Here is a 25,925-nt window from a genome sequence, read left to right on the forward strand (position 1 = left end):
TATAGGGGGGCTTAGATGCCTCTATACCAATTGTAGGAGCATGGGGAACAAACAGGAGCAACTTGCACTTCTGCTTGCAAATAAAGAATTTAACCTAGTTAGGCTAACAGAAACCTGGTGAGATCCTACCCATGACTGGACAGTGGGTAGGTCTTGCTTGACCAATCAGTGGGTAGGTCTTGCTTGACCAATCTCATTTCCTTTTACAACCAGGTGACCCATCACCTGGACAAGGGGGAAGAGATTGGTGTCATATACCTTGACTTTAAAAAAGCCTTCGATCTGGTATCCCATGATCACCTCTTGGCAAAACCGGCTAACTGCGGCCTCGACCTCACCACAGTCGACTGGCTGGGGAATTGGCTCCATGGTTGGACCCAGAGGGTGGTGGTTGATGGAAACCAATTGTCTTGGGGTGCAGTGACCAGTGGGGTCCTTCAAGGCTCTGTCCTAGGGCCCATACTGTTTAACATCTTCATCAGTGATGTAGACATTGGTGTCAGAAGTGGACTGGCTAAGTTTGCTGATGACACCAAACTCTGGGGTAAAGCATCCACACCTGAGGACAGGATGATCCAGGAAGATCTTGACAGGCCCATGAAATGGGTGGATGAGAACCTGATGGTGCTCAACACCGAAAAATGCAAGGTTGTCCACCTTGGGAAGAAAAACCTGCAGCATGCTTATAGGCTCAGCAGTGCTACGCTGGTTAGCACTACAGATGAAAGGGACTGGGGGGTCATGATTGACCACAAGATGAACATGAGCCTTCAATGCGATGCTGCAGCTAGTAAAGCAAGCAAAACGCTGGCTTGCATCCATAGATGCTTCTCAAGCAAATTCTGGGACATCATTCTCCCATTGTACTCAGCCTTGGTGAGGCAGCAGCTGGAGTACTGTGTCCAGTTTTGGGCTCCACAATTAAAAGGATGTGGAGAAGCTTGAGAGAGTATAGAGGAGAGCCTTGCACATGATCAGAGGTCAAGAAAACAGACCTTATGATGACAGGCTGAGAGCCATGAGACTCTTGAGCCTGGAAAAGCGTAGGCTCAAGGGTGATCTGGTGGCCACCAAAAGTTTATCAGGGGTGCTCATCAGAATCCGGGGGAATGTCTGTTCACCAGAGTGCCCCAAGGGAGGACAAGATTGAATGGTCACAAATTCCACTGTGACTGGTTCAGGCTGGACATAAGGAAGAACTTCTTTACTGTCCGAGCCCCCAAGGTTTGGAATAGACTACCACCAGAGGCATTCCAAGCATCCACTTTGAACGCCTTCAAGACACATTTGGATGCTTATCTTGCTGGGAACCTATGATCCCTGCTGACTTCCTGCCCCTTGATGATCCTCCAGGGTCCCTTCCAGCCTGAAGGTCTACGAAATCTATGAAATCTATGAAGGACAACTGGTAACAGATAGGATGGCTAAAGCAGAGATTCTAAATGAATTCTTTGCATCAGTGTTCCTGGACACGAATATGAATACGCATCCCATTAGGACTTTAGACAAGCCCAGGATAGATACCAACCCACCAATGGTTCATGCAGACCTAGTAAGGGGGCATCTGGAGGGGCTAAATGTATTTAAGTCAACAGGCCCTGATGATCTTCACCCTAGGGTATTTAGGGAATTAGCTGGAGTCATAGCAGACCCGCTGGCACAACTGTTTGAGCACTTGTGGCACTCAGGACAAGTCCCAGAGGATTGGAAAAGTGCCAATGTGGCCCTATTTTCAAGAAGGGGAGGAAGGAGGAACCAGGTAACTATAGGCCGGTTAGCCTCCCCTCTATTTTTGGCAAGACCTTTGAGAAAATAGTAAAAGATCACATTTGCGGGGGACCAGCGGGTAAAGTGATGGTAAGAGGCAATTAGCATGGGTTCATAGCAGACAGATCCTGCCTGACCTACCTAGTTTCATTTTATGACCAGGTCACAAAATGCTTGGATGAGGGAACAGAGGTAGATGTTGTTTACCTAGACTTTAAAAAGGCCTTTGACATAGTGTCACCCAATTCTTATAAATAAACTAAAAAACTGCAATGTAGATTATTACACAGTCCAGTGGGTGGAAAATTGGCTTATGGGATGCACCCAGAGAGTGGTGGTAGATGGGTCGGTTTCTACCTGGAGAAATGTAGGCAGCAGAGTCCCCTAAGGCTCTGTCCCAGGACTAGTACTATTCAATATTTGTATTAGTGACTTGGATGAGGGAGTAGTAAGCACCCTGTCCAAGTTTGCTGATGACACAAAACTATGGGGGGAAGGAAGAATCATCAGCACTCCTATAGTCTGGGAGGGACCTTTCTAAGCAGCACAACTGCAGACAGGGACCTCGGAGTCATAATCAACTACAAAATGAACATGAGTCACCAGTGTGATGAGGTAATAAGTAAAGCTAACTGCACTCTTTCTTGCATAAGTAGGTGCATCACAAACAGGTCCAGGGAAGTGATACTTCCACTCTATGTGGCATTGGTCAGGCCGCAGCTGGAGTTCTGCATCCAGTTTTGGTCACTGCACTTCAGGAGGGATGTGGATAACCTGGAAAGGGTTCAGAGGAGGGCCACCTGTCTGGTTAAAGGCCTACAGAAAAAACCCTATGTGGACCAGTTGGGAGACGTGAACCTCTTTAGCCTCCACAAGAGGAGGCTGAGAGGTGATCTTGTGGCCGTCTAAAAACTCATCGGGGGGGCAGGGGGAGGGTGGGGGGGATACGATGTTTACCAGGGTGACAGTCAGGGTAACTAGAAACAATGGGCACAAGTTAAAAGAGAGCAAATTCAGGCTGGACATCAGGAAAAAGTTCTTTACAGTGAGGGTTGCCAAAATATGGAACAGGCTTCCAAGGGAGGTGGTGTTGTCCCCTTCCTTGGAAACGTTCAAAAGAAGATTGGAAAAACACCTGGCTGGGGTCATCTGACCCCAGCGTTCTTTCCTGCCCAGGGCAGGGGGTCGGACTCAATGATCTAATAGGTCCCTTCCAACCCTAATAACTATGAAACTATGTCCGAATCATCAAATCTCTCCACATCAATTCAAAGGATTACGATTCGATTCGGAGAGATTAAAGGGTCTCCTGATTTGATTCGGATTCAGAGATTCGGCCGCCAATCAGGCCAAATCTCTGCCAAATCGAATCAGCTAATGAAGCTTTGCACAGTCCTAATGACTTATATAAAGGACCACCCAGACTTCTAGTTAAATCTCCCATCCTGTTCCTGCTTTAAAAGAGCTGTCTCACTCTCTTCTCTCCGGCTTCTTGGTGTGTACAATAATGGTTTGCTGAAATTTAAATATTTTAAATAGGATCACCAGATCACAACCCTTTTATATATGTTGGGAGATTATAGTTAAACTAATAGTACTCATTTGGAAAATGAGGCTACTAATTGGCCAAGTCCACTAGCTGAATTATAAAAGGACATTGTTAGTCTAAGTAATCGAATCACTTAAAAGTCCACTGTTACCATGTGACCTGATCAGAACAATGGGAATTCATAGTCCTTTTTGTGGATCTAGGAACTAGTAGCAAAAGGAAGCAAATTAAAATAAATAAATAAATAAAAGTGCTAATCGTAATTGTGTAGAGAAACAATTAGGAAGAGTTTGTAAATATAATATCCACTGCAAGCAGACAATAATTATAAATAGATCAATGTCAGAATGGTCAGAGGTATCAAGTCAGGTTCCACAGGGTATGCGTCCTGTGTTGTTTATCTTCTTTACTGGTGATGTAGATTGCTAATAAAAGGAACAGAGGGCTTCACAAGTTTGAAATTGATACAAAATGAGGACCGACTGCAAACATTTTGGAGGATAGAAATAGAATTCAAAAGGAACTTGATAGACTAGAGACCAGGGCATTAGACATCAGAAGAAAATTAAGTGAAGAGAAAGTAAAAATGTCAGGTGTTACACCTAGGCAATGAGAGCCAAGTGCACAAATACAAAAGAAGAGATGACTGCCTAGGCAGGAAAACTACTGAGAAGCACTGAGTTTTAGAGCAGCGGATTCAACATGAGCCGGCTCCATGATGCAGTTGTTCAAAATTGCACGTGCTTTTTCAAGTGTATTAACAAGAATATTGTATGTTAAGCAAGACGGGTGATAGTGCCACTCTACTTAGTGCTAGTTAGGCCTCAGCAGAAGTATTGTGGGCAGTTCTGGGTTCTGCAGTTTAAGGATACAGAGAAACTAGAAAGGATCCACAGATGAATGACAAAGATGATCATAGAAATTTAGGGTTGGAAGGGACCTCATGAGGTCATCTAGTCCAGCCCCCAGCACAAAGTAGGATCATCCCCGACTAGATCATCCCAGCCAAAGCTTTGTATAGCCAGGTTTTGAAAACCTCCAAGGATGGAGCTTCCTCCACCTCTCTGGGTAACCTGGCTACAGTGTATAGAAAAAAAAATTAGCCCAGCCACGGCCATAAACTGAGACTTAAGATCACTTGCCCACACCCAGACTTAAATTGCCAGCCTTTTTGTTCCCAGCTCACAACTCAAGCCCTTCAGCCACAGAAGAGGCCTAACATCCATAAAGGGATAAAATTCAGTGCATCTTAGGAAAGGTGAGAAAACTTGGTATGCTGGGGAAAAAGAGAGTAGGAGACCCATGATAGCAGCTTTCATATATGTGAAAAAATTCTATGAAGAAGGGGAAAAATAAAGTGTTCTCTCTTGCTGTAGAGAAAGGCACAAAGCACAGTTTTTACACTGAAGGAAAGCACATTCTGATTAAATCTCAGAAGAAAGTTACTTCCTGTCAGAACAGAACATGCTGCCTATTACAGGCTTTCACGAAGAGACTGGTAAGGCATTTGTGTGGGGTGGCATAGGAACAGCATGTCCTGCATTCATGCAGAGGCCTGAACTAGATGACCCTTGGGGCGCTAGTACACATAATGGGGGTTTAGTCCTCAGGGTTTTATTTTATGCCTCCTAAACTGAAAAGCTGGGGCACAAAATAAAACACTGAGGACTACATTGTTTCAATTTTTCCATCCCATTACAGTGAGGGGCCTGATCCTTTTTTTTTTTTTTTGGTCAGAGCTGAAGCCTGCCTGCAGCTGGGAAGCAAGCTGCTGGCAGGCTGAGCAGTCCCCGAGCTGCAGGGGACCCTGGTCCTTCCCCCCGTGGGGCTGCCTGAGTGGCTGCTAGTGGGCTGGGTGCTGCCTCATCTCAGACTCAGCACCCAGCCAAATCCAACTCTTCCTTGACCCTGAGCTGGAGCAGTACCCAGCCTGCTAGCAGCCCACGTGGGTTGCCCCTGGGGACACCACCACTGCAGAAGGAAGGATTGGAGCCCCCTGCAACTCAGGGGCAACTCAGCCCCCCACCCCCCCACCCCCAAGCTGCAGGAGAGGTGAGCGGCTGCCTCTACATCCAAAAAAAAAAAAAGATCAGGCTCCTCACTGTTTCTGCAGCCTCTTGCAGCCATCAGGATATCTGGAGCTGCCCAGAAACAGGTTGTCTTGCCCCTGGGGCAGTGTGGAAAGGTGACAGAAGGGTGGCTGGGTTTGCTGGTGGCTGGAGAAGGTGGCAGGAACAATGCATGGGGTGCGAGGCCACCCAGGCAGGCTGCTAGCTCATCGGGTCCTGCCACAGCTCGGGGGCACCCGATCCAACATTTCCCTGAACCCACCCAAGCTTCCAGTGCCTCATGCAACATCCCCACTGCCTTCTCCAGCCACCAGCACACCCAGTTTGCCCCAGGAGCAGCATGGGAAGGTGGCAGGAAGGTGGCTGGGTGTGCTGGCAGGGACAGTGCACGGGGTGCTAGAAGTCCAGGCTGGCTCAGGGAAGTGTTGGATCAGGTGCCTCCAAGCTGGGGCAGCACCTGGCCAGCAAGGAGCCCACCCAGGCTACCAGTGACCCATGCACCACCCCCGCCACCTTCTCCAGCCACCAGCAAACCCAGCCACCCTCCTGCCGCCTTCCCATGCTGCCCCAGGGGCCTATGCATCCTGCCAGCCTCAGAAACCTGCTGAAGGCAGAAGCACTGAGAGGCCTGATACTTTTTATATTTGACGGAGCCTACCCACCTATCCTGTGGCCAGGGGGGTGAGCTGCCTGCTGCAACATTGCAAACTAAACTACATTGGGATGTAGTTTAGTTTGCAATGATACAAACTCACTTAAAACTTCAAAAACTCTTGCCATGTATAGTGTGATAACATTAAGCCACACAAAGTGATACCTTCATCACATGTACATGGCAATGGCATCATGTGTACAAATGCCCTTGATGCACCTTCCAATCATATGACTCTTTGAGACTAAATAAAAAATGGAACTAACAAGATAAATCTCCTTCAATAATTCTCTTGTGTATTGTTTCTCTATCCCCATGCTTTGTAAGCTATTCAGTGCTTTCAAGATTGTAAGCTATTCAAGTCAGAGACCACATTTTTCTGTCTTTGCACAGTGCCATGTAAACAAAAATGATCAGCTGAAAAAGGTCTGTAGACTTTTTTCATTGCTTACCTTGTGTGAAATTGAAAGCTCCTACTCCATCAATAGTACCTGCAGCAAAGCTGTAGCCCAAGGCCGGTTTACATGTTTTAGCCTTAATAAAAGTATTATTAAAATTAGGTTATGTACTTTATCACCTCCCAGTCTAACAATATAACAATTTTTCATTGAGAATTACTATGAGAGTTCCTTAATTTTACCCAAGAAAGGTCATAGTACTTACTGTGTGTGTGGCATTGAACTGGACGGTGACATCACTCATGTTTACCCACTGGTGAGCTGAACTTAGATTTCCTGTTATCTCTTGGGAAGCTGTTGCATACAGTTCCTAAAACATATACTGTATTTATTAAAATTAGATACAACCTTCTGCAAAGAATCCATTTATTGAAATATAGCAAATGGCATTTAAAAATAAATGCAAGGCAGACAAATTATTTTGGTGAAGACTCAGCTCCCTCCAGGGCAGCTAAAGGACTGATGGGTTCTAGGTGGAAGTAATGATGCACCTAAATCTAGGCCATGTCCTAGACTGCTGAGATGTAGTTCATAATCTGCTGAATCCTTGCTGCACTGTCAAATATCACTTAGGGCATAAGAACAAGGTTCCAGACCCAAGTATCATCTTATGCCACTCTCTGTATGTCCCCTTTCTCTCTTTCAGAAGGATGGTTTTAGTCAGTGTCCTTTGTGCATTTCTTCCATTTCACAACTAAAATGTACATTTTATTCTACAATTGGGAAAGACGAGCTGGACCAACTATACAGTTGTTTCAGTAAAAGATATCACAGAAAAACCCTTTCATCTCATACATTTCCTGAACTACTACAGCTACAAGAACATTCTAGCTCTAAAATTTTATCCTATTGAAATGGCAGCTGATATTTTTGTCCTTCTGCTCTTTTATAATCTGTGTTGACAGTGTTCCTAATAGCACCATTAGTGAGTTAATGAATCTATCCTTTTCTATAATTATAAGCAGTACTCAATGGTTACATGCCTAAACTCACTTTACTCATCCATGTTGGCTAACCAAGTAGGGTTCTGTACAATACCCTATCTGAAAATAAATTATCTAGGCCGAGTACAGACGTTATACTTATACTGGTATAAGTGATTGGAAACTGGTCTCCCACCTAACTGAACAGAAGTTCAGCATATATAGACTGGTTTAAAAATGGCAGGACCCAATCTCAGATAAGCCTGGATGGATTTGCTCCAAAATAATATCAGACTTAGTGATTTATGTCAGACTGGTCTATTGAACTTCTGTACTAGATCCCTTAGTGACTCAAGTTAGGTTGCAGTCCTTCAGCATCCCAGGCTGCTTTGCAGGCCCATGCTAACCCCCACCCTTCACAGGGTGGCATGCTAGCCCCAGCCTGTGCTCTTCTGCTCTAGCTTTCACAGAAACAGCTGCAGGCACAAGGTGGGGCTGCACTGGCTGTCAGCAGTGGCCAGGTAGCAGGGCGGGGGTAGCCCCAGCCCAAGCCAGCATAGCTGGGGGTGGGCTTGCACAGTGGGGTCCTCTGCTCCCCTCTCTACTGCCAGGCCTGATTGACAGCCAGTGTGGCCCCCAGCACCACCTCCTGCATGTAGCTGTCAACTGGGCTGGGCAGCAGAGGCCCTGACATGCAGTGCCCCCCTCCTCCCCAGATGGGCTGGCTCAGGTCTGGAGGAGCCAGGGCTCAGTCCCTATGGCGGGGACCTACTCTCCCTCCCCCACTCCACTGCTGACAGCTTGCTGCTGGTGGGGGTAGGGGGGATGAGGGGAGGCTGGGGAGAGGGACCACTCTGGCCAATTGGGGGTGGCCAGCTGCTCAGCTGGGCTCAGCATTCCCTGGCAGCTTGCTGACAGGCATGCAGGAGTACCCCCATCCTGCTGACCTTGGCCAGTACAGGCAGTCTGCATGCCTCACCCACCAAAGGGTAAACATCTGTTCTGTTTGCTTTTGGCCTAACCTGGGGCTCTTAAACTACAGCATGAAACTCAGATTGCTTCTGCCTCAGGCCTGGATTCTCTGCTACTTCCATGGCCTATAATTACAAATAAGTTACCCTGAGGCATAACCTTGCTGCTTTTTCCTAGTTACAGGAATTGCCTCATTTTCCATTCATGAGCATATAACTATAGCACCTACGGCTGTTGCTTAAACAGAGGAATAATATTGTGAAAGAATTGAATATATTTATATATAGATTTAATGCCATTTAGCATCTGGAACAAGGGACAGAACCAATGAGCACTACATGTCCGGCTGCTTTTCTGGAAATCAGAAGCAGACTAAGGGCCTAATTACATGTTAATTTTACGCAGCTCCTAAAGCTTTTAACCTGGGGATTGTCTGCACATTAATATCTTTAAGTGGCAGCTCAGAGTTATGCTAGTCCAGGACAGGAGCTGCATAACCCAGCTCCTGTTCTACATAACCCAGGTACTCCACACAGATGTGCTGCTGAAGTTGAAGGTGTCACCACAAGCTAGCACCAAACTGATTGGCATTTGTGTGGTTCACAGTATAACATATAAGAATGCCGTACATTTTCAGTAACCTCTAAACTCCAAAATAGTCATCATCTTTGTTGTTCAAAAGCAAATCAGGCCTAGAACTTCATATGGGTTTTAGTGAAAAATTATACACAATGAAGATGTTGGACACTGAATTAATTGTTTATATATCTAAAATCTTGTGAATTTAGTTTCTAAATTTAATAGCAAAAAGAAAGTCTCAAGTTAAGCAAAAAGAGATGTCTCTATCAGTCTGTAGTCAAGGCACCATTTCTGTCCTTTTAACACCACTCTGGATTACTGTCTTCCTTGTACTTAATTGCAAATACCTTGCCCAAATGGATAGCCTCTTCACTAGATATATAATTCTAATTTGTTCATTAGCTATTCACAACCAAAAGATAGCACTGTGTTTACTCAGTTCCAAGACAAGGTTTTTCCCCCATTCATCACAGGGAAAACAAAATCTTGTCTTAGAATCGAGTATCGAACCACGCCAGCTGGGAATTGGAAGCTGGGAGGAGCAGCTGTGCAGGGAGCCCCGCTGGGCCACAGCATAAGTAGTGTGCAGATTCCTGCTTCCAGAAATTTCTCCCTGCCCAGCTCTCCTCCCTTATCTCCCTTGCTGGCACAGAGCTGGACAGGAAAGGGGAAATCAGAGTGCTGCTGCTGAGGTCTCCAGCCAGCCAGGCTCCCTGCACAGAGGCTCCCCCAGAGCTCCCAGACAGAGTGGTCATGATGCTCAGATGTCACAGGCACAGAAAAGCTCCAAACTGGGCCTGCCCTGTGCTGAAGGGAACAGCTGTAGCCGTGGACAAATTCCTCCTTCCAGCCTGCTCCCAGCCTGAGCGGAGATGGGGGAGGGGAGCCAGGCAGGAAAGGAAGAACTTGTAGCCCTGGGCCTCCCCCCCACCCCTGTGTCCAGATCAGCTCAGAAAACAGTACAAGGGGGAGAAGGCAGGCAGGGGTAGATAGGAAGCAAGTGATGGGGGCAGGCAATGGGGAGGGGTGAGTGGATGGGGGCAAGCACCAGGGGGCAAGGGTCCCCATGTCACTCACCTCTCTGCCACCTGTCACCCCACCCTTGCTTTCCCCAGGATCTCCCCCATTGTCCCGACTCCTACTTTCCCCCCTGACTCTTCCTTCCTCTGCGTTCCCCCTGCAGCTGCTTTCCTGCTGCAGCGGGGGTAGAGAGAGGATGAGAAATTTAAGACAGCTGTCCAATAATTAGATTCTAGACATAGAAAATTATAACAAATGTATAATGTTATATGTTTAGAATCGAGTTATTGGGTGCAGGGGGTCATCTTGGATTTGCGTAAATATGGTATTTTCTTCTTTTTGATGCACTTTTTAATCTTTCAGCAATTAGTAATTTTCTAAAGTACATATATAGAAATAGTATGCATGACGTATTAGAAGTTACACAGATTTGGTAGCATTGTACATAGTACAATTTGCTATGTCATGGGTATACAGAAACTGAACAGGAATACCACCCATAATATTAACATGTTGAAGATTATTTCTCTCTAAATGAATCTCATGCAGGTCCCATTGGACTAGAACAGTATCTTCTGACCTATAAATCACTGTCATTTTAGAGCACTTTTATTGTAAACACTGCAAATAGCAATTAAAAAGAAAACTGCTATAATCAACCCTGCTCTTGTTGCTAATTTATTGGATCTGCTCCAGTTCCTACAAGCTGCTGCCCCTGAATTGCTGAGAGAAATAGTATTACATTTGCTCCTTTGCTGCCTTTGACAAAATACAGAGCCAGTGAAGGGCTACTCCTACACTCTAGTGGGTTTTAGAAGTTAGAAAGGCTTTTACAAAATAACCACTTAATTGTCACAGCTTTTCTGTGATGTGGGTGTCCTCCACGTTTTACAGACTTTTATAAAATCAAAAGCCAAAATTTTCAAACTTTGGGGCCTAATATTAGGCTACTAAATGAAAAATAGCTCAAAAGTTTTATCTATCCTTTTCCTAACTACATAAAGGTGGATTTAGATGCATAGTTATGTATACTATCTTGACTTGGTATAGATATACTATCTTGACTTGAATGTTTTGAGAATGTCTAACAAAGATGATTTTCAGTAATTCACTAAAAAAATCTTGATTTTGCAATTACTGCATTTGAATACAAATTAGAAAAAAAGGTCTAACCTAACTCACCTTTGCTTTCAAATAGATATTTTGCCCTATAATTTTTGTACTGTCGAACATATCAGTGCCAGGACCCACAGCCATGCACATTTTGGCCTGTTAAGAAAAAAAATTAAGTGCAAATAATTAAGTGCAAATTAAAAACATTAATACATAAGACATCCTAGTAGCAGTATGAGGTGTTTATTTTGGAGAAAATGAAAGTACAAATCAGCTTCATTATTATTATGAAGAAATATTTACTTTCAATAAACAACCTATAATCCAGGCAGCAAAAACCTTACCACTGATGTGCTATGCTAAGGCACATATTTTCAGTAGCATTCTAGTGCTAAATGTCATGGAAATTCTGCAGCAAATGCACTAAGTTCCAAAATGGAAGATTTTGAATTCAGTACAATTTTTTCTACATCATTAACTATGAGGTGATATTGAATTCATTTTATGCTGGGCTAAAGTTTTCTGTGGAGTTTGTACAGACCATGCAATGACTTATTAAAGGTTTCAGTTTACATCTGTTTACCATCCAATGCCTTTGACACAATATGTAGTCTCTCTCACAGTGGAAAAATATGCTACGGGAGGAAGTGGCTGCCCTAACAAGACTTCTTAACCCATGGGCTCTAGGTATGAGTAACAAGTCCAGGACAAAGTGCTGCCTTACATCTAATTTCTTCAGGGGAAACTAAGATCTGGGCCTGTATTTGCAAGTCTTTAGTTATACATAACCTTTAAGAAAATATATTTAGATAAAATATCATATACTTACCCCACCTACAGGGCAATAACTTTGGGGGTTATCACAAGTCTCTCCTGTGTTTATGCAGTGTGGGCCTTTGGTATTAGGTGACACATCTCCCAGGTTAGATGATGCAAAGGCTGCTACAAAGGAACCCTGATGAAAATGCAAACACAGGTGTTTGTGTCTCAACCTTTTGCAGTGATTGGCATCAATGTACAGATATGACATATCAGATATTTTAATAAAATCCTGGTGATGTAACAGAAGGATGTGAAATAAATACCCATGTAATAAAATATATTTGTTTGCAATTTCTCAGGTGGTCTAATAGAAGGTATCATTTTGGAACCAAGAGTTCTAGATTTTGTATGTAATATCCTGCTGTTGATATTTCCCACAGGACCACAGGCATACAACTGGTAGCAACAGAACAGAGAAATTCTCTGAAGTGACTAATGACAATGGTTGCCAGGTTTTGAGGTGCCACATGAAAGGGATGGTCAGAATAGACTCGGCACCAGCTTTCAAATCAAGCTTCTCCAAAACTGTTAATGCTCAATAATGTGACTAATCACTCTTGAAAATGTAGTCAGAGGTTTTTGCTATAGGGATTCTTTAATTATAACATTTTAACTAAACTTTAACATCAGTGCTTTGGATGTACATAGTAATCCTTGGCCTGAGGATCTCAGAGCCTTTTTAATCTTTCACGTCTCACAACAATTTAGCTGTAGTTGAGAACTGTTATTGTCCCTCAACTGCTGTTCCCGTTCTATAAGGAAGTTAAGGATTTGACCCAGCATCATGCAGTAAATTAAGTTACACCTATGGGCAAATTAACCATCTCTGGCAATGGCACCTTCAAACACACTCTGATGCTCAACGTAGATGTCTCCTAGACTGAAAGCAGCATAGCCTGCTTTTGTAGCATGCTAACTAGCGGTGCTGAGTGACTTCCAATTAGCCTGCCCCTATCCACCTAAATAGATGCGACTACACTGCTTCCACTTGAAAAGGAACCTACCAAAAGCTGCATGGCACACTCATGAACACTGACATGAAGAGTAAGTTTACTGTGTAGACATGGCTTTGTGGCAGATACAGGAATAAAAACCAGGATTCTCGACTTTCAGTTGCAGTCAAACCCAACTCCTTTTTTCTATGTTCTAATAAAGAAATTTTGTCCTGAAATTTAAGTAGCAGACTATTGCTTCAGTGATATTCCCTGAATCATATTAAATGTTCTAGCCAGTGCTCCTATTTTCTCTCTTTTTACCCTCTCTTATTCCCTGTTTCAAATACCCAATCATAGATATTAAATACTAGCAAACATTACTTCTCCTTTTGAATAATTTTCCCACTCTGCCTATTTTTCACTTCGGATTCTATTGGCTGCTGAGTAACTAAGCACGCTCTAAGTTCATGCAATTTATGGGAACCACTGAACACTGCAGATGAATGCTTAAATTAGCATTAAAGTAACAAGTAAAATGTGTGAATCAAGGATGGATCAATGCACCTATATAGTGTGTTCTTTTCTCATACACAATGCTCTTATCTTTCCTTTCAAAGGACATACCTCTCACCACTCCTATACTATCAACTATTTAGCCATGACTTTAAACATGCTCAGCAGTCTAAGTAGTTCTAAATCTAAACTAAGGTATATGGGTCTGAATTAGTGTTGGGTCTGATTCTCCAAAAACTTGCCACATTTTTAACATCCTGTATATGTGTATTCCCACTGAAATTAACAAGATGACTCATTGGTTGCAGGACTGAGGTCTTGTTTTTTTTATAAAAGCTTTTATAAACTGTGCTTCTATGGACACACTAAGAAACCTCATTATTTAATTCCCAACCCATCTTGAGTTTAAAATTTGGACTCCATCTAACAATATGAGGCTCCCTTTCCAGTTCAGATAGGGTAATTAGAAGGGTTAAAAAAATTCTGCTAGGTAAAAAAAAAAAATCAGTTTAAATAGAAGACGTAAATAAAGCAGCCACTTTTGTCAGTTTTGTTTTTGTTTATCTATTTGGACAAAATAGTTTGAAAGATTTGTGACCACTTACACTTCACATTTAAATGTCAATGGAAATACTTTTTTTGGTTTTTTTAAAAAGAATAATGTGGACCTTCAGGTTTTGAAATCCAAACACTGGACATTCCCGAGAATGTACACAAATCAGACATGGATCCAGAGGGAAAATGAGTATAAAAGCAGGTAAAACAGACCAAGGCCCTGATCCTACAAATATTTATCCACATGCTTAGTTTTATGCCTGTGTGTAGTTTCCATTGGAACAAATATACTTTGGAAAACTGGATACGTTTAAAGTTAGAACAAATTTTGAATCTAATCGTATTAAAATCTACTCCATGTTGAAGTGCTTCCAATTACAATTTTGGGAAGCAAATATACAGCGGCTGCCTTGCAGTGTCTCCTTTCTATTATTAGAAAAAGCAGTTGCCTTGTAATTTTTTGTCCCTATAATTAGAAGAAATAAATGATAAAGTGACTGATGAATCTGTACTGTGTAACTGCTGCATTTATTCTGCTGCTTGGGATCACTGCTTGAATGAGGCAGCTTCAGTCCATAAAAGATATTTTGTTGACTTTTTTAAATTTTATGTTCTCTCCCAGGCCTTGGGGTAGCCATAAAATATTCCAACCTCTCCGGGAAGCAGTCCTTTATTCTTCTCTTGTTCAAACAGGTAAGATGCGTACCCCATGTTGTCGCTATTTACAAGATGATTTGTGTTGTTCATGCTGACTGGGTGAACAGCAAACCAGCTAATAAATAACCAGAAATCAAATATTAATGCAATTCAATTAATACACTCAACGTATGTTATAGCTGTTTTATTAATGCCTTTTTTCTTGGGGTGAGTGGGAAACGGAAAAGGGAGAGACAGTGACAGTAATCTAGAGCTAGATAAATAAATGCAGAGTTCTCCCCATCCCTCATTTATCTCTCCTCCTCTACCTGTATACAAACACCTGGTCCAAATTTCCCTTAGCTGCTGCCAGCTGAGTCATGCTCAAAACCATTTGGAAAACTCTATTATCTCCCTTCTGACAAAGATTACCCAAATGCATGGGATTATGGGAACTGTTGTGGCTGGCCCAAAGTAAGAAGAATGGTGAGGCTGCTGCTTAAGAAGAGAGGAGGGTCATAGAGCCTCAGGACCAGGAAGTTATCTCACCAGGACCCTGAACTGCACCTGAGAGTGTGGACTTTGAGACACTGATAACTAAACTAATCTATGCTCCACCAGTAATAACTCTATCATAAAATACCCTAATGACAGGGCAAACTTAGGTTTGTTGCTTCAGCCTGAACATTCTCACCTGAAACGAGTCAGTTTCTCTCATTTCTATAGCAGATGTTATTAGCTACTGCCTGATACAATGGCAGGCTAAACGCCTAATCCAAAGCTCGTTGGAGTCAGTGGGAGCCATTCTACTGTCTTCAATGGACTTTGGCTCAGACTTAAGTGAATAGGTAACTTGCATATTGCACTATTTATATGCAACTGCTTCCATCATCTTCCTGTTGGAGCTTAAAGTACTTTAGCTACATTCATAGCTTGCCCCCCAAATACACCAGAACAAATTAGCTCACCCATGCTTAAAATCAGATTAGCCTCTTGTATTACTTTGTGCCTTTAGCTACTCATGTACACATACTCACTGCATATTAGAGACTGTGCATGTTTATTCCTGCAGTTTTGGTCTTTTCCCCCTTAAATTTAAAGTATATGCTCATCTTTAAAACCTGCTTACTATTCCCACAAAAGAAAGGTGGTTAATAAAGGGGAAAATGTGTTCTCTCCCCACTACCTATTTCTATGTGGCCAAGCAATTTTGCTCCAACAGCAACAACAAAAACACACTATATAGCAAGAACCACCTGTGGAAATGCTAACCCCCAAACAAAAAGCAAAGAGAATTATCAAGCAGGAGTTTGTAGGCAAACTTTTTTGCAACTGTCATCAATTGGCACCAGCCTCAATTAGTTAAGATGTAAACCTTAAAAATTAGCATCTTTTATAAATAGGTCCTTGTGATGGTTAATGTACAAAGATGTGTGATGGCTCCGTGTGACATGACATGAATTTATAGAAAATCTTGTAGAACAGCTGTACTTCTTCCACACTGAATACTGTCTATGAAACACCACCATACTCCCATATCCCCCTCTTTTAACATGAAGTATAGGGCATAAGCCAATGTATAATAATCTCCCTGTACAATAAAACTTCAGGTTCCCCGTAGTGGAGCTGAACCCTAATCAATTTTTTGTATTCTGAGTTCAATGCCAAAGTTCAAATGTTGGCTAAATCACCTCAAGTTTATTTATTTGCCTGGCTTGGAGGTCACACCTTTGTGCAATGCAGTTCAGCTTCAAATCTCTAAACAGAAAAATGTCCCATTAATATGAACCATTAGACATGGTAACTCACCACATAAGGTCAGGTCACTAGTAAGAAAATGACATGTTTTACATGAAATCCAAAGCATTTTATAAAACAGGATAGTACAAGGGAGATTTTTATGACATTTCAGACCCTTTTCATGGGGGGAAAGAGGGGCCAGTGTGCCCCTCAGCTAGAGGAGATTCCCCTAGTGCAGGTACTATGGAAGATATCCGTCAGGATGCTTTCCAAGGACTACCTTACCAGCCATATACAGTGCAGAAGTGTAGTAGAGGAAGGGTCTAGGTATATGGTGGTGTGGAGACTGTGGGGGATGCTGAAGCCCACAGGAAAGACTGGAGGAAGATAAAGGTAATTTAAAGCTTATTCTTAGATTCACTCCCTTGGCCTAAAGGTTGCATTTGAATGAAGGACAAGGGGGTAAATGTTATTAATGGTTAAAAAATTAAAAATAATGGAATTTATATGAAAGGCATCTTTTGGGATGAAACTACAAGGGCTTGGAGGGAAATGTAGGACTCAGTACCTGATAAAGCCTAGCTCCTGTCCACTCACATCAACCATCTTCAGCATCACCATTTCTTTGTCTGTATTTGATGAATACCTAAATGAGAAAACAGAGAAGCCAATCTCATGCTCTGTAAAAGAGGCATTAAATCTGTAATATAGCAACAATGAAAATGAAGAGACATTAGCAGGTTCTTACTGCTATGTTTAAGGAAAGTCATTGTGAATAGCTACTAAAGTCAGTGAGAAATCCACCTGTTGAGCTTACACAGTGCTTGTATGTATTCTGAGGAACTCTAACTCTAACTCTCATTTTGCTAATATTTTCAACTGATTGTTTTACACAACAGCTGATGAGGTAGCTTTTTAGTCCTGACAGAGTCTGATGCATTTTTAATTTATATCAATCACTGTGGTTTTTAATGAGAAATAGGGAATAACTGAGAATATTACCCCTTTGTACTTGTGGCACAAATGGAATGGGGATCTGCAAAGATGAGTTGCAGGTTGCTCTATGCAACCTATATTCTGAGAAGTTTGTGTTGCAGAGCTGCAGAGGCTTACATCCTGCATATCTATGCACCCTGTAGCCTGAAGAAAGCAGACAATAGTTTCAGTGTTTTATGCCCTGACCCTCTCCCTAAATCTTGACACATTTGTTTCAGTTCTAACCTGTGAGTCAGTCTGATTTAGAGGCCAGCCAGGAAAGGCCCCTTCAGAGTGTGTAATTCTCTGTGGGTTATTTCTGCCCCATTTAAAATCACTTCATGCTAAGGGAGAGTAATAAAAGAGTTCCTGCATAATAGAGAATCAGGTTCAGGAAATCTGCTTGTGTCTCTCATCTGCCAGCAACAGAACTCATATGTTTCTTTTAAACACAAGAATGTTCCAAGGGGAAGAAAGTTAACCTATACCTTGCAATGTATGATTTCATTACAAAAAACCAGCTGGGGTAGATCATTTCCTGGACAAACATTATCAGAAATAATATGGTACACTAGGGCTGTTCAAAACGGGACCTATTTGATTCTGATTTGGCCCAAATCAGGGACAGTGATTCGATCCATTGATTCGGATCACTGTCCCTGACTCGATTCGGCCAAATCCGAATCTGACAATTCAATGCTGATTCAGCAAATCAGTGATTCAGGCACAGGCACAACTTTAAATGTTTTTTCTACATACCTCAAGGTAGAAGCGGGGCTTATGATCACTGTGGTGCTGGGACAGATGCAGTGTCCCACAACACCGCAGGGGGGCTCTCAAGCATGCTCAGCAGCAAACGCAGAAGGGGACCAGGAGTACTTCCAGTCCACTTCTGAGTCTGCTGGGAAGTATGCTGGGGGCCCCTGGCCTGGTGATCAGCCTCAGAGGGACCCTGGGTGCCCCTCCAGACCCAGGAGGCACCAGTCGCCGAGCTGGGGGGCATGGGGGTACCCCCAGTACACTTCCTGGTGGATCAGGAAGTGGAGCAGAAGGGCTTCTGGTCCACTTCCAGGTCTGCTGCCGAGCGTGCTGGGTACCTCTGCTACCTAGAGGTATGTAGAAAAAACATTCAAAGCTGTCTCTAAGTCCAAATGGCCAAAACTGTCCAAATCAATTCAGAGAGATTAAAGGGTCCTCTGAGTTGATTCGGATTTGGAGATTTGGCCACCGAATTGGGCTGAATCTCTGCCAAATCGAATCACAGACCAAAGCTTTGCACAGCCTTATGGCACACCTGCCCAAGGTCACAGCAGGAAAATGAGGCACTAATCACCTTGATGAATTGGCTGCCATAAAACAACCAAAATAGCCCTTAGTACAAGGCCCTGACTCAGGGTCCTTTATGCCTGAGAATCTTAGAAATGTAGCTCCTCAGTACTATGATCCTGGAATAATTTTATGGCAATTGTTCATGTTTGTTATTAAGATCTATAATTTCTCCCTTCTTTACCTGCGTATTTCAAGTGGTGGGTTCTGAAGGTAAGAGTAAGGACTTCTGTTGATCTGGCTGTTTTCTACCAAGCCTTTATTGATAAAAATCCTTCCTTTCCTCATATTCTGGTGTGCTATATCAATGCTCTGAAAATAAGAACAGCAAGAAACCCGGTGCAATAACAGCATACAAAGAAGCAAACATCCTTCTACAGCAAACATAAGGAGTCCAGACATAGAACAGTGAATAATTACACCTACATTAGATGATCTGAAAACTGTTGCACTTGTATTAACATACAATGTACCATAAAATTTTAGCAATTAGAACTTATGTCAGTCAAAATAATTAGTATTTTCAATTTATATTAAATCATCATTCTAAAGAAATGCTATAGCATTTTGTGGTGAGTTGACATAGCCTATAAATATCTATAATATTTTAAGCTGATGGTGTGAAAAAACATTAAAAACTAATACCCCAGTGAGAGATCTGGGCATGGAGTAAAAAGCAAAAAGTAATACACAGTTTTTCCTTCTTCACCCACTACTTTCTCATTTTAACTGAGAAAATTAACTTTTAACACCTACCTTGACAATGCCATTGACGATGGCTTTAAGGGATGGCTCAATAAGCCCCTTGCTAGTTATCAAAAAAAGCGTGAATTGGAAGTACCCAGCAGGCCCTGAATGGGTGTGAGTGCCACTCAATACAACATTGTCTTGTCTGTATAGATCCCCATATTTACTCTTCAGTTGACTGAGTACCTGAGGAGAAGATGACAGTTATTCCAGACTAATTTTCTAACATCTGAGAAGCTAGAGGATTTGCTAGTCCTTGCACTGAAGCAGTAATCCTGGATTTATTTTTATTTTTATAGTAGTATTAAAATATGCTTTCCCAAAGAGGAAAAAGTCCTTTAATCTTCCCCATCCCTGAAATACCCACATGTCCATGATAGAACAATAGGAAAAGTATCCCTCTATTTAGCTACAACCCCTTGATGATGTTAAACCTGGCAAATAAAAGCTGCTGTGATTTTTTTCTTTACAGCCAATCTTATATACTAAAGGGATTAGTCCGTCTGTCTCTTCATCCATAATACTCTTGGAGCACTCTGATTGGTTAGTGAAATAAGCAGAATATGAAGCGCTGCCATGATGGCGAGGCGGAGGGGACAGAGTGGTGCTAGCCTTGCCCCACCCCCTCCCCCGACTCTGCTCCTTGCTGGCCTTGCCCCCCCAATCATGGTGGTGCTCCACCACCTCCAAGGAGCAGGGCTGGGTGGGTAGGTGAGGCTAGCAGAGGGGGATGGAGGGGATGGTAAGACAAGCTTCCCCGCCCTGCTCCTAGGAGGTGGCAGTGCTGCAGGGTGGTGGGTGGCAGCGCTCCATCCCCACCTGCCCACCCCTCTATCCCATCATGCTTGATGAGCAATTTGTTAGTCTATAATAATACAGATTTATAATAAACTTATTCTGTCTGTCCAGAGAACTCTGATTTGTCATCCCGGCAGCCAATTACAATGCTTACTGAAACAACCAATCAGAGTGCTCCAGACAGACATAGTAAGCATGTTATTATAGATCCTGAGGCATTTCAAACAGATGTTCAGGCAAGTCAGAGCTAGAATGCAGCACCAGGGCACCCCCACTGTGGAGTGGGCAGGCTCCGCCGAAGGAGGGGGATAGTCCCAGTCCCCCTCCCTCCCCACCAGAGCCTGCCTGCCTCTCCTGTAACTGGGGGGTGAGCTGCCAGTGGGCCCTGAGCTGCAGTGGACCATGGTGCTTCTCTCCACAGCAGCAGCATGCCCCGAGACCACCCAGGCGGGGCGCCAGTAGATGGGCGCTACCTGGGGGAGAGAAGCACCAGGGTCCCCTGCAGCTCAGGAGCGGTACAATGCCACTGTTACTGTATTCGGTCAAAGGATAACTAAAAATCCTATATTTTAAGAAATACTTTTGCAATAAAAGTTTAATTGCAAATGTTTTGTGGGTTTCAGCTAGTATTGCTTATTTTCAGAAGGTATATGAAAATCACTCTGGGATTTGCCACCTTTTATTCTCCTTCCTTCCAGAATTCCTTATTTTTTGCCATTCTCTGCAGTTCAGTCTTATAAGGATTTTTAAGAAGCAGTTTAATTGCCATTTACAAGCCAGCACTAGCACTTTGGCTACTAAGAACACACTAGAGGCAAGAAAGCACCCAGTGTCACTAGGACCTGACCAGAATGCTGGGGGCATGATACTTGATGTTTTTGCTTTTGACTGGAAACAGGCTGTGATATCAGAACCTACTGTGAAATAGCAGCTATAAGCCATATGTTGTAATTTATCAGAGCAGAAAGCAATTAAACATATCTTTCCTTTAAAAACATTTCTAAAGGAATTTTCAGAACTTTTAACATCTTCTAAGAACATTACTACTATCATTAAATCCAACAATATGAATGATCCAAGTCAGGCGTGCTTTTGTGATAAGATTTCCAGTAATGCAAGCGTAATAAAACCTCACCCTTGTACACCAAGGAATTTTCAACTGCGTGCGCATCTTTTTGTGTCTGTTCAGTAATATGGCCACAAGGCCATTAAGGTAGGTTCTACCATTATTATTATTGAAAAACATCATGGCGTAAATTAAACAGAAGACAGAGTTTATTTACATACCTCTAATCTAAGTCTTTGGGATACCATCCCTATGTCAGCACTAACAAACACCACTCTTTTGGAATTATCAGGCTCGGCCACAATGAAAGCTCGACTGTACAGTCGTGACAGGATCCCACCAGCCAGCTGGTCAGGACTGGCATAACCCATCTAGAGAGAAACACAGTGCTAAGTCAATTCCACCTGGCTTAATTATTGATATATGTTTAATTGTAGAAATTTCTCCTAGCAAAATTATCATAAGGTCCATAAATATTACCCTAGCCTGTCACCTTATCGTAGAAGAAAATCAGGTTGGTTAAGCATGATTTGCTCTTAGTGAATTCATGCTGGCTGTTCCTGATGGCACTGCTCTTCTCTATGTGCTTCATAGTAGATTCTTTGAGGGCCTGTTCCATGATCTTTCTAGGTATCAAGGTCAAGCTAACTGGTCTGTAGTTCTCCAGATCCTCCTTCCCCCTCACCCACCACTTTTTTAAAAAAAAGATGGGCACTATGTTTGCCTTTTTCAGTGATCTGAAAGTAAACCAACACAAGTTCTCAAAGAGGATAGCCAATGTCTCCAAAATTACCTCTGCCAATTCTTGCAGTACCCTAGGGCGCCTCCCATCTGGCCCTGCCAACTTGAAAGCATCTAGCTTCTCTAAATAATACCTACCCTGTTCTGCTCAAGGCTGTCTTTCTCCTTCCCCCATCTTTGTTGCCAGGTGCATTCATCATCTGGTAATTGTCCTTATTAGTGAAAACTGAGGTAAAAAGCCTTCTGTAAATCATCCACAACTAAATTGAGTTCTGCATAGGAACCTATGGTTTCCTCTTACATTTGACATACTTGTAGAATCACTTTTATTGCCATTTATGTCCCTTGCCAGCTACATCTCAGATTATGCCTTGGCCTTCCTAATTTTCTCCCCGGATGCCTGTGAGATACTCTTATACTCTTGCCCTAGTACTAAGACCAAGTTTCCAGTTCTTGTAGGATTTTTGAGTTTCATCTCATTAAAGAGATTGCTGTCTACTCAGACTGGTCTCTGTTGCACTTCTATTCTTCTATTACATCAGGATAAGAAGGCCTTTTTAAAATACAGCCAACATTCCTGACTCCTCTTTGTCTTTGACTTGCCTCCTATGGGATCTTGCCCACCAGTTCCCTAGATTTGTTAAACTCTGCTTTTCTGAAGTTTGTTTTTCTGTCCTTATTCTGTCCTTGTTCTCCTTTCTTTCACCCCTTGCTATCTTGAATTCTATCATTCCATGGGCACTGTCACTCAAGTTACTGGTACTTTCCACCTTCACATTCTCAACCAATTCCTCCCTGTTTGTGAGCAGTAAGTCAAGAAGTGCTCCTCTCTAGTTGGCCTCTCCATCATCTGTATCAAAAAGTTATCCCCAACTTACTCTAGGAATTTGCTGGACTGCTTGTGCACTGCTTTTTAGAAGAAAAAGAAAATTCTCTCCTTGGTTTTACTATTTTCTGTTCAGTGAACACTAATGATTTAATACTTGGTGATTTGGAACATAAATGCAGCTGCAGCAGCTAGATGAAAAAAATTATCAACTGAGGCAATTTTTTTGAAGGACAGTTAATTAAGATAGTCATTGTATGCAGGAGTTGTACACTGGAATTAAGGCAGTCTTGCCCCACACAATATAAGGAGATCCATTTGTAAATTCAAATAAGTAGCCTTGTTGGATAACTGTGTTTCTAATCCCTGGGATTTAAAAGAATACATACCAAAGGGATTTCTGCAATAGGCCCAGTGCAATCAGCCCGGCCAACCCCAATTAAGTAGTTCTTTGAGCCAACAGTTGAAGGATGTTGAGTTGATGTGAAGTTGTAACCCGGGCTAGATGTGGATGTTGACACTAAATGATTGAACATAAAAAATCAAACAGTTGTTTTTACTTTAAACAATTCAGCAAGAAGGAATTGATTTATCATGCAAGTCTTCCAGTATAAAAATGAGTAGCTCCAAACAAATAGATACATATATTTTATAAACACTACAGGAAGCTCATTTTGATATCAGGTTCAAAGATGGTACAGCTCATAGCCACGTTTGACAGAACATCCTATGGGATATGTAGAACTGCAGATCCTTGCCATTGGAACAAGAAACGATGGCACTGCAAATAGGATGAAGGGAGTTAACAATATGCCAGTCTCTGAACCTCCTTCGATATTTGGTTAGCACCGGTGTAGTTCACTACCACAAAAAATATTTAGGTTGAGTTCCTGAGAGAGGCAGCACTAGTCCACAGGGGGTTCCCCCAATAACCAGTTTGGGGGTTTTTTTAACTGTATGTTGTGCATAGCTTTCCATACCTTTGTATATAGAACAGTCCAAATCATGAGCCATGGCAAAATACTGTATTTTTAAAAATGCTTCTTCATAATGCCTAACTTCTAAACTTTTCTCTTGGTAGCTTATATGCAGCTGTGCCTTGTCAGGGCAAAATATTCTGGCATACCGAAACAGAGAAGTTTTGGGTAAACTGAGTTAAATATGAAAATTAAAAACTGGGGGGCTACCAGACTGACTACTATTCAGTTTGACACTTACCTCTACAACAAGCAAATGGGAAACTAAATAGTTCTAGACATGATCATTCTCTGTCTAACCTATATTTTAAAACTCCCAAAGATGGAAATTTCACAGCCTCTCAAGTTGTTTGTTCTTGTGCACCTGTATAACTAGAAAGTTCTTCCTCATATTTAATCTAAAGCTCACTTTTTGCTTTTTAAGACTGTTACTTCTTGTCCTATCCCTCCTGGACACAAAGAATAATTGATCACCTACAACCTCTTTTTAAGAAACTTGGGGTTTTGGGGCGTTCTTTTGTTTTTTTAACTCAAAAGCTTATCAACACCCCATTCAAGTACTTACATTCATATTTGCAGCTCTTGTCTGTGAAGCATTCCCTGATCCTAAAATCCTTCTGGATTAAGAGCTCCTATGGTTTGTGAACTAGGTATCAGAATAACTAAGCAATTTACCATTGTTTATTTCAGATGTGCTCTTGTCAGAGACAAAGTGGAGAACTAGGAGGGTCACTGTAACTGCCGTCATCAACACCAAGAGAACAATAAGTATCACCTCCAAACAAGAAAACGTGGTTTTGTCTCTCTTCCCCATTGTGGGAACAAGCTGCAAGAGAAAAAGAAGCTAAGAAAGAAAAAAAGAGCCCAGAATGCTAGTGCCAAGTCAGTTGTCCATAAGCAACCTTATCCAGATATTAGAGCTAAATTAGTAACAGACACCTTCCCTTCAGGAATCTCCTGGCTCACCAGCTGGATGTTTAAACAGGGACTAGATTAACGGTTCCCAACTTCCTTGACTTCAAGTTATCCTGTTGTAGACTCAAGGCAGCTCTTAGAAAATGCCAGTTCTTAGCTTTCATTTCTTTTTTTGACTACAGAAAATAATAGGAAAATTCTTCTGTTGCAAAAAGCTCAGAAAGACCACAACAGGTCATAAAGTTTTTAACACCGTAAGTTCCTATTTGAAATCTCTGGGTTTATCACATAAATCATGCTTGCACACCAAACAGTACTAACATTATGTGGCACATGTGAAAGGCTCTCGAGGCACACCAGGCTGGCACCCTGGTTGAGAATCAATGGACTAAATCCACAGTTCCCTGACCTTTAAAATCTTTCCTTCAAAGATGTTTAAAGCCCTTCACCAGATCCTGCACTGCATCTGTGGATCATCTTGTAGCTTGAAACCTAGTGGCACTTCCTGCTGTGCATGCATCAGAACACATCTGAAAATACTAGAAATCATTGTGCAAATATTTTTTTTCCCCAAAAATCAGAGACACTGCAAGGTGCTAAATGGAAATAAAGCAAAATGCATGTTGGTTTGTTTAATGGGGCACAAACCAATGCCCTGTTTAACTGGGCACAAAGCAAAATTCAAATGCCAACTTCAGCAACCTCCTTTGGAAAATGCAGGGATTGTGATGGACTTTTTTTTATTTCTTTCACTATAAAAGCCCTAAATGTTATACTCAGCTCTCCAAACAATGCGCAAAGACCTAGGATAGAAATAAGTTTTAAAAAATGACTGGGGGTTGCATAGGAAAACAGAAGTTGATACTGAAAATGGTTTTGCTATCTCAGTTGTTATAAGAATACAAACCTTTTATTTTAACTTTATTTGCTGAAATTATTTGAATTAAAATCATCTTAAAGTTAAGCTATTTTGCATTGTACTTAAGTTTATCTCTCTGTGCAAATATTTGCTGCATCAAATTTCTGCCACCATCATAATTATAAATTAAAACTAATTGGAGATGATTACCTTTCATTAATAGGTCAGTCAGTGTACGAGCAGGTTTTTCTTTTGGTAGTGTGTGACAGATTTAAAACAACAGCTGTGTGCAGGCTATCTTCATTGCTGTAAGGACTTTGAAATGTTATTGTATTGCTCATATTTTCACAGTGTTACCTGACGATACACATAGTCTCAGTAGTGCTTTCCTA

General features: G+C 42.2%; 1 protein-coding gene across 1 annotated transcript in view; it reads right to left on the reverse strand.

The window, feature by feature from the left end:
* Positions 1-24,573, reverse strand: part of ASAH2 (N-acylsphingosine amidohydrolase 2) — a 47,229-nt gene extending 22,656 nt beyond the window's left edge. Inside the window, exons 1-11 of the mRNA XM_006022943.1 lie at positions 24,435-24,573; positions 23,172-23,302; positions 21,437-21,586; positions 19,361-19,537; positions 18,789-18,916; positions 16,872-16,949; positions 14,579-14,699; positions 11,932-12,057; positions 11,172-11,258; positions 6,701-6,805; positions 6,490-6,571 (exon numbers count right to left, since the gene is read on the reverse strand). Coding sequence (XP_006023005.1) covers positions 6,490-6,571; positions 6,701-6,805; positions 11,172-11,258; positions 11,932-12,057; positions 14,579-14,699; positions 16,872-16,949; positions 18,789-18,916; positions 19,361-19,537; positions 21,437-21,586; positions 23,172-23,302; positions 24,435-24,573 — 1,324 coding nt within the window. The remainder of the gene's footprint in view (positions 1-6,489; positions 6,572-6,700; positions 6,806-11,171; positions 11,259-11,931; positions 12,058-14,578; positions 14,700-16,871; positions 16,950-18,788; positions 18,917-19,360; positions 19,538-21,436; positions 21,587-23,171; positions 23,303-24,434) is intronic.
* Positions 24,574-25,925: the final 1,352 nt, after the last annotated feature.

Source organism: Alligator sinensis, unplaced genomic scaffold (genome assembly GCF_000455745.1).
Source record: "Alligator sinensis unplaced genomic scaffold, ASM45574v1 scaffold543_1, whole genome shotgun sequence".
Taxonomy (NCBI): Eukaryota; Metazoa; Chordata; order Crocodylia; family Alligatoridae; genus Alligator; species Alligator sinensis.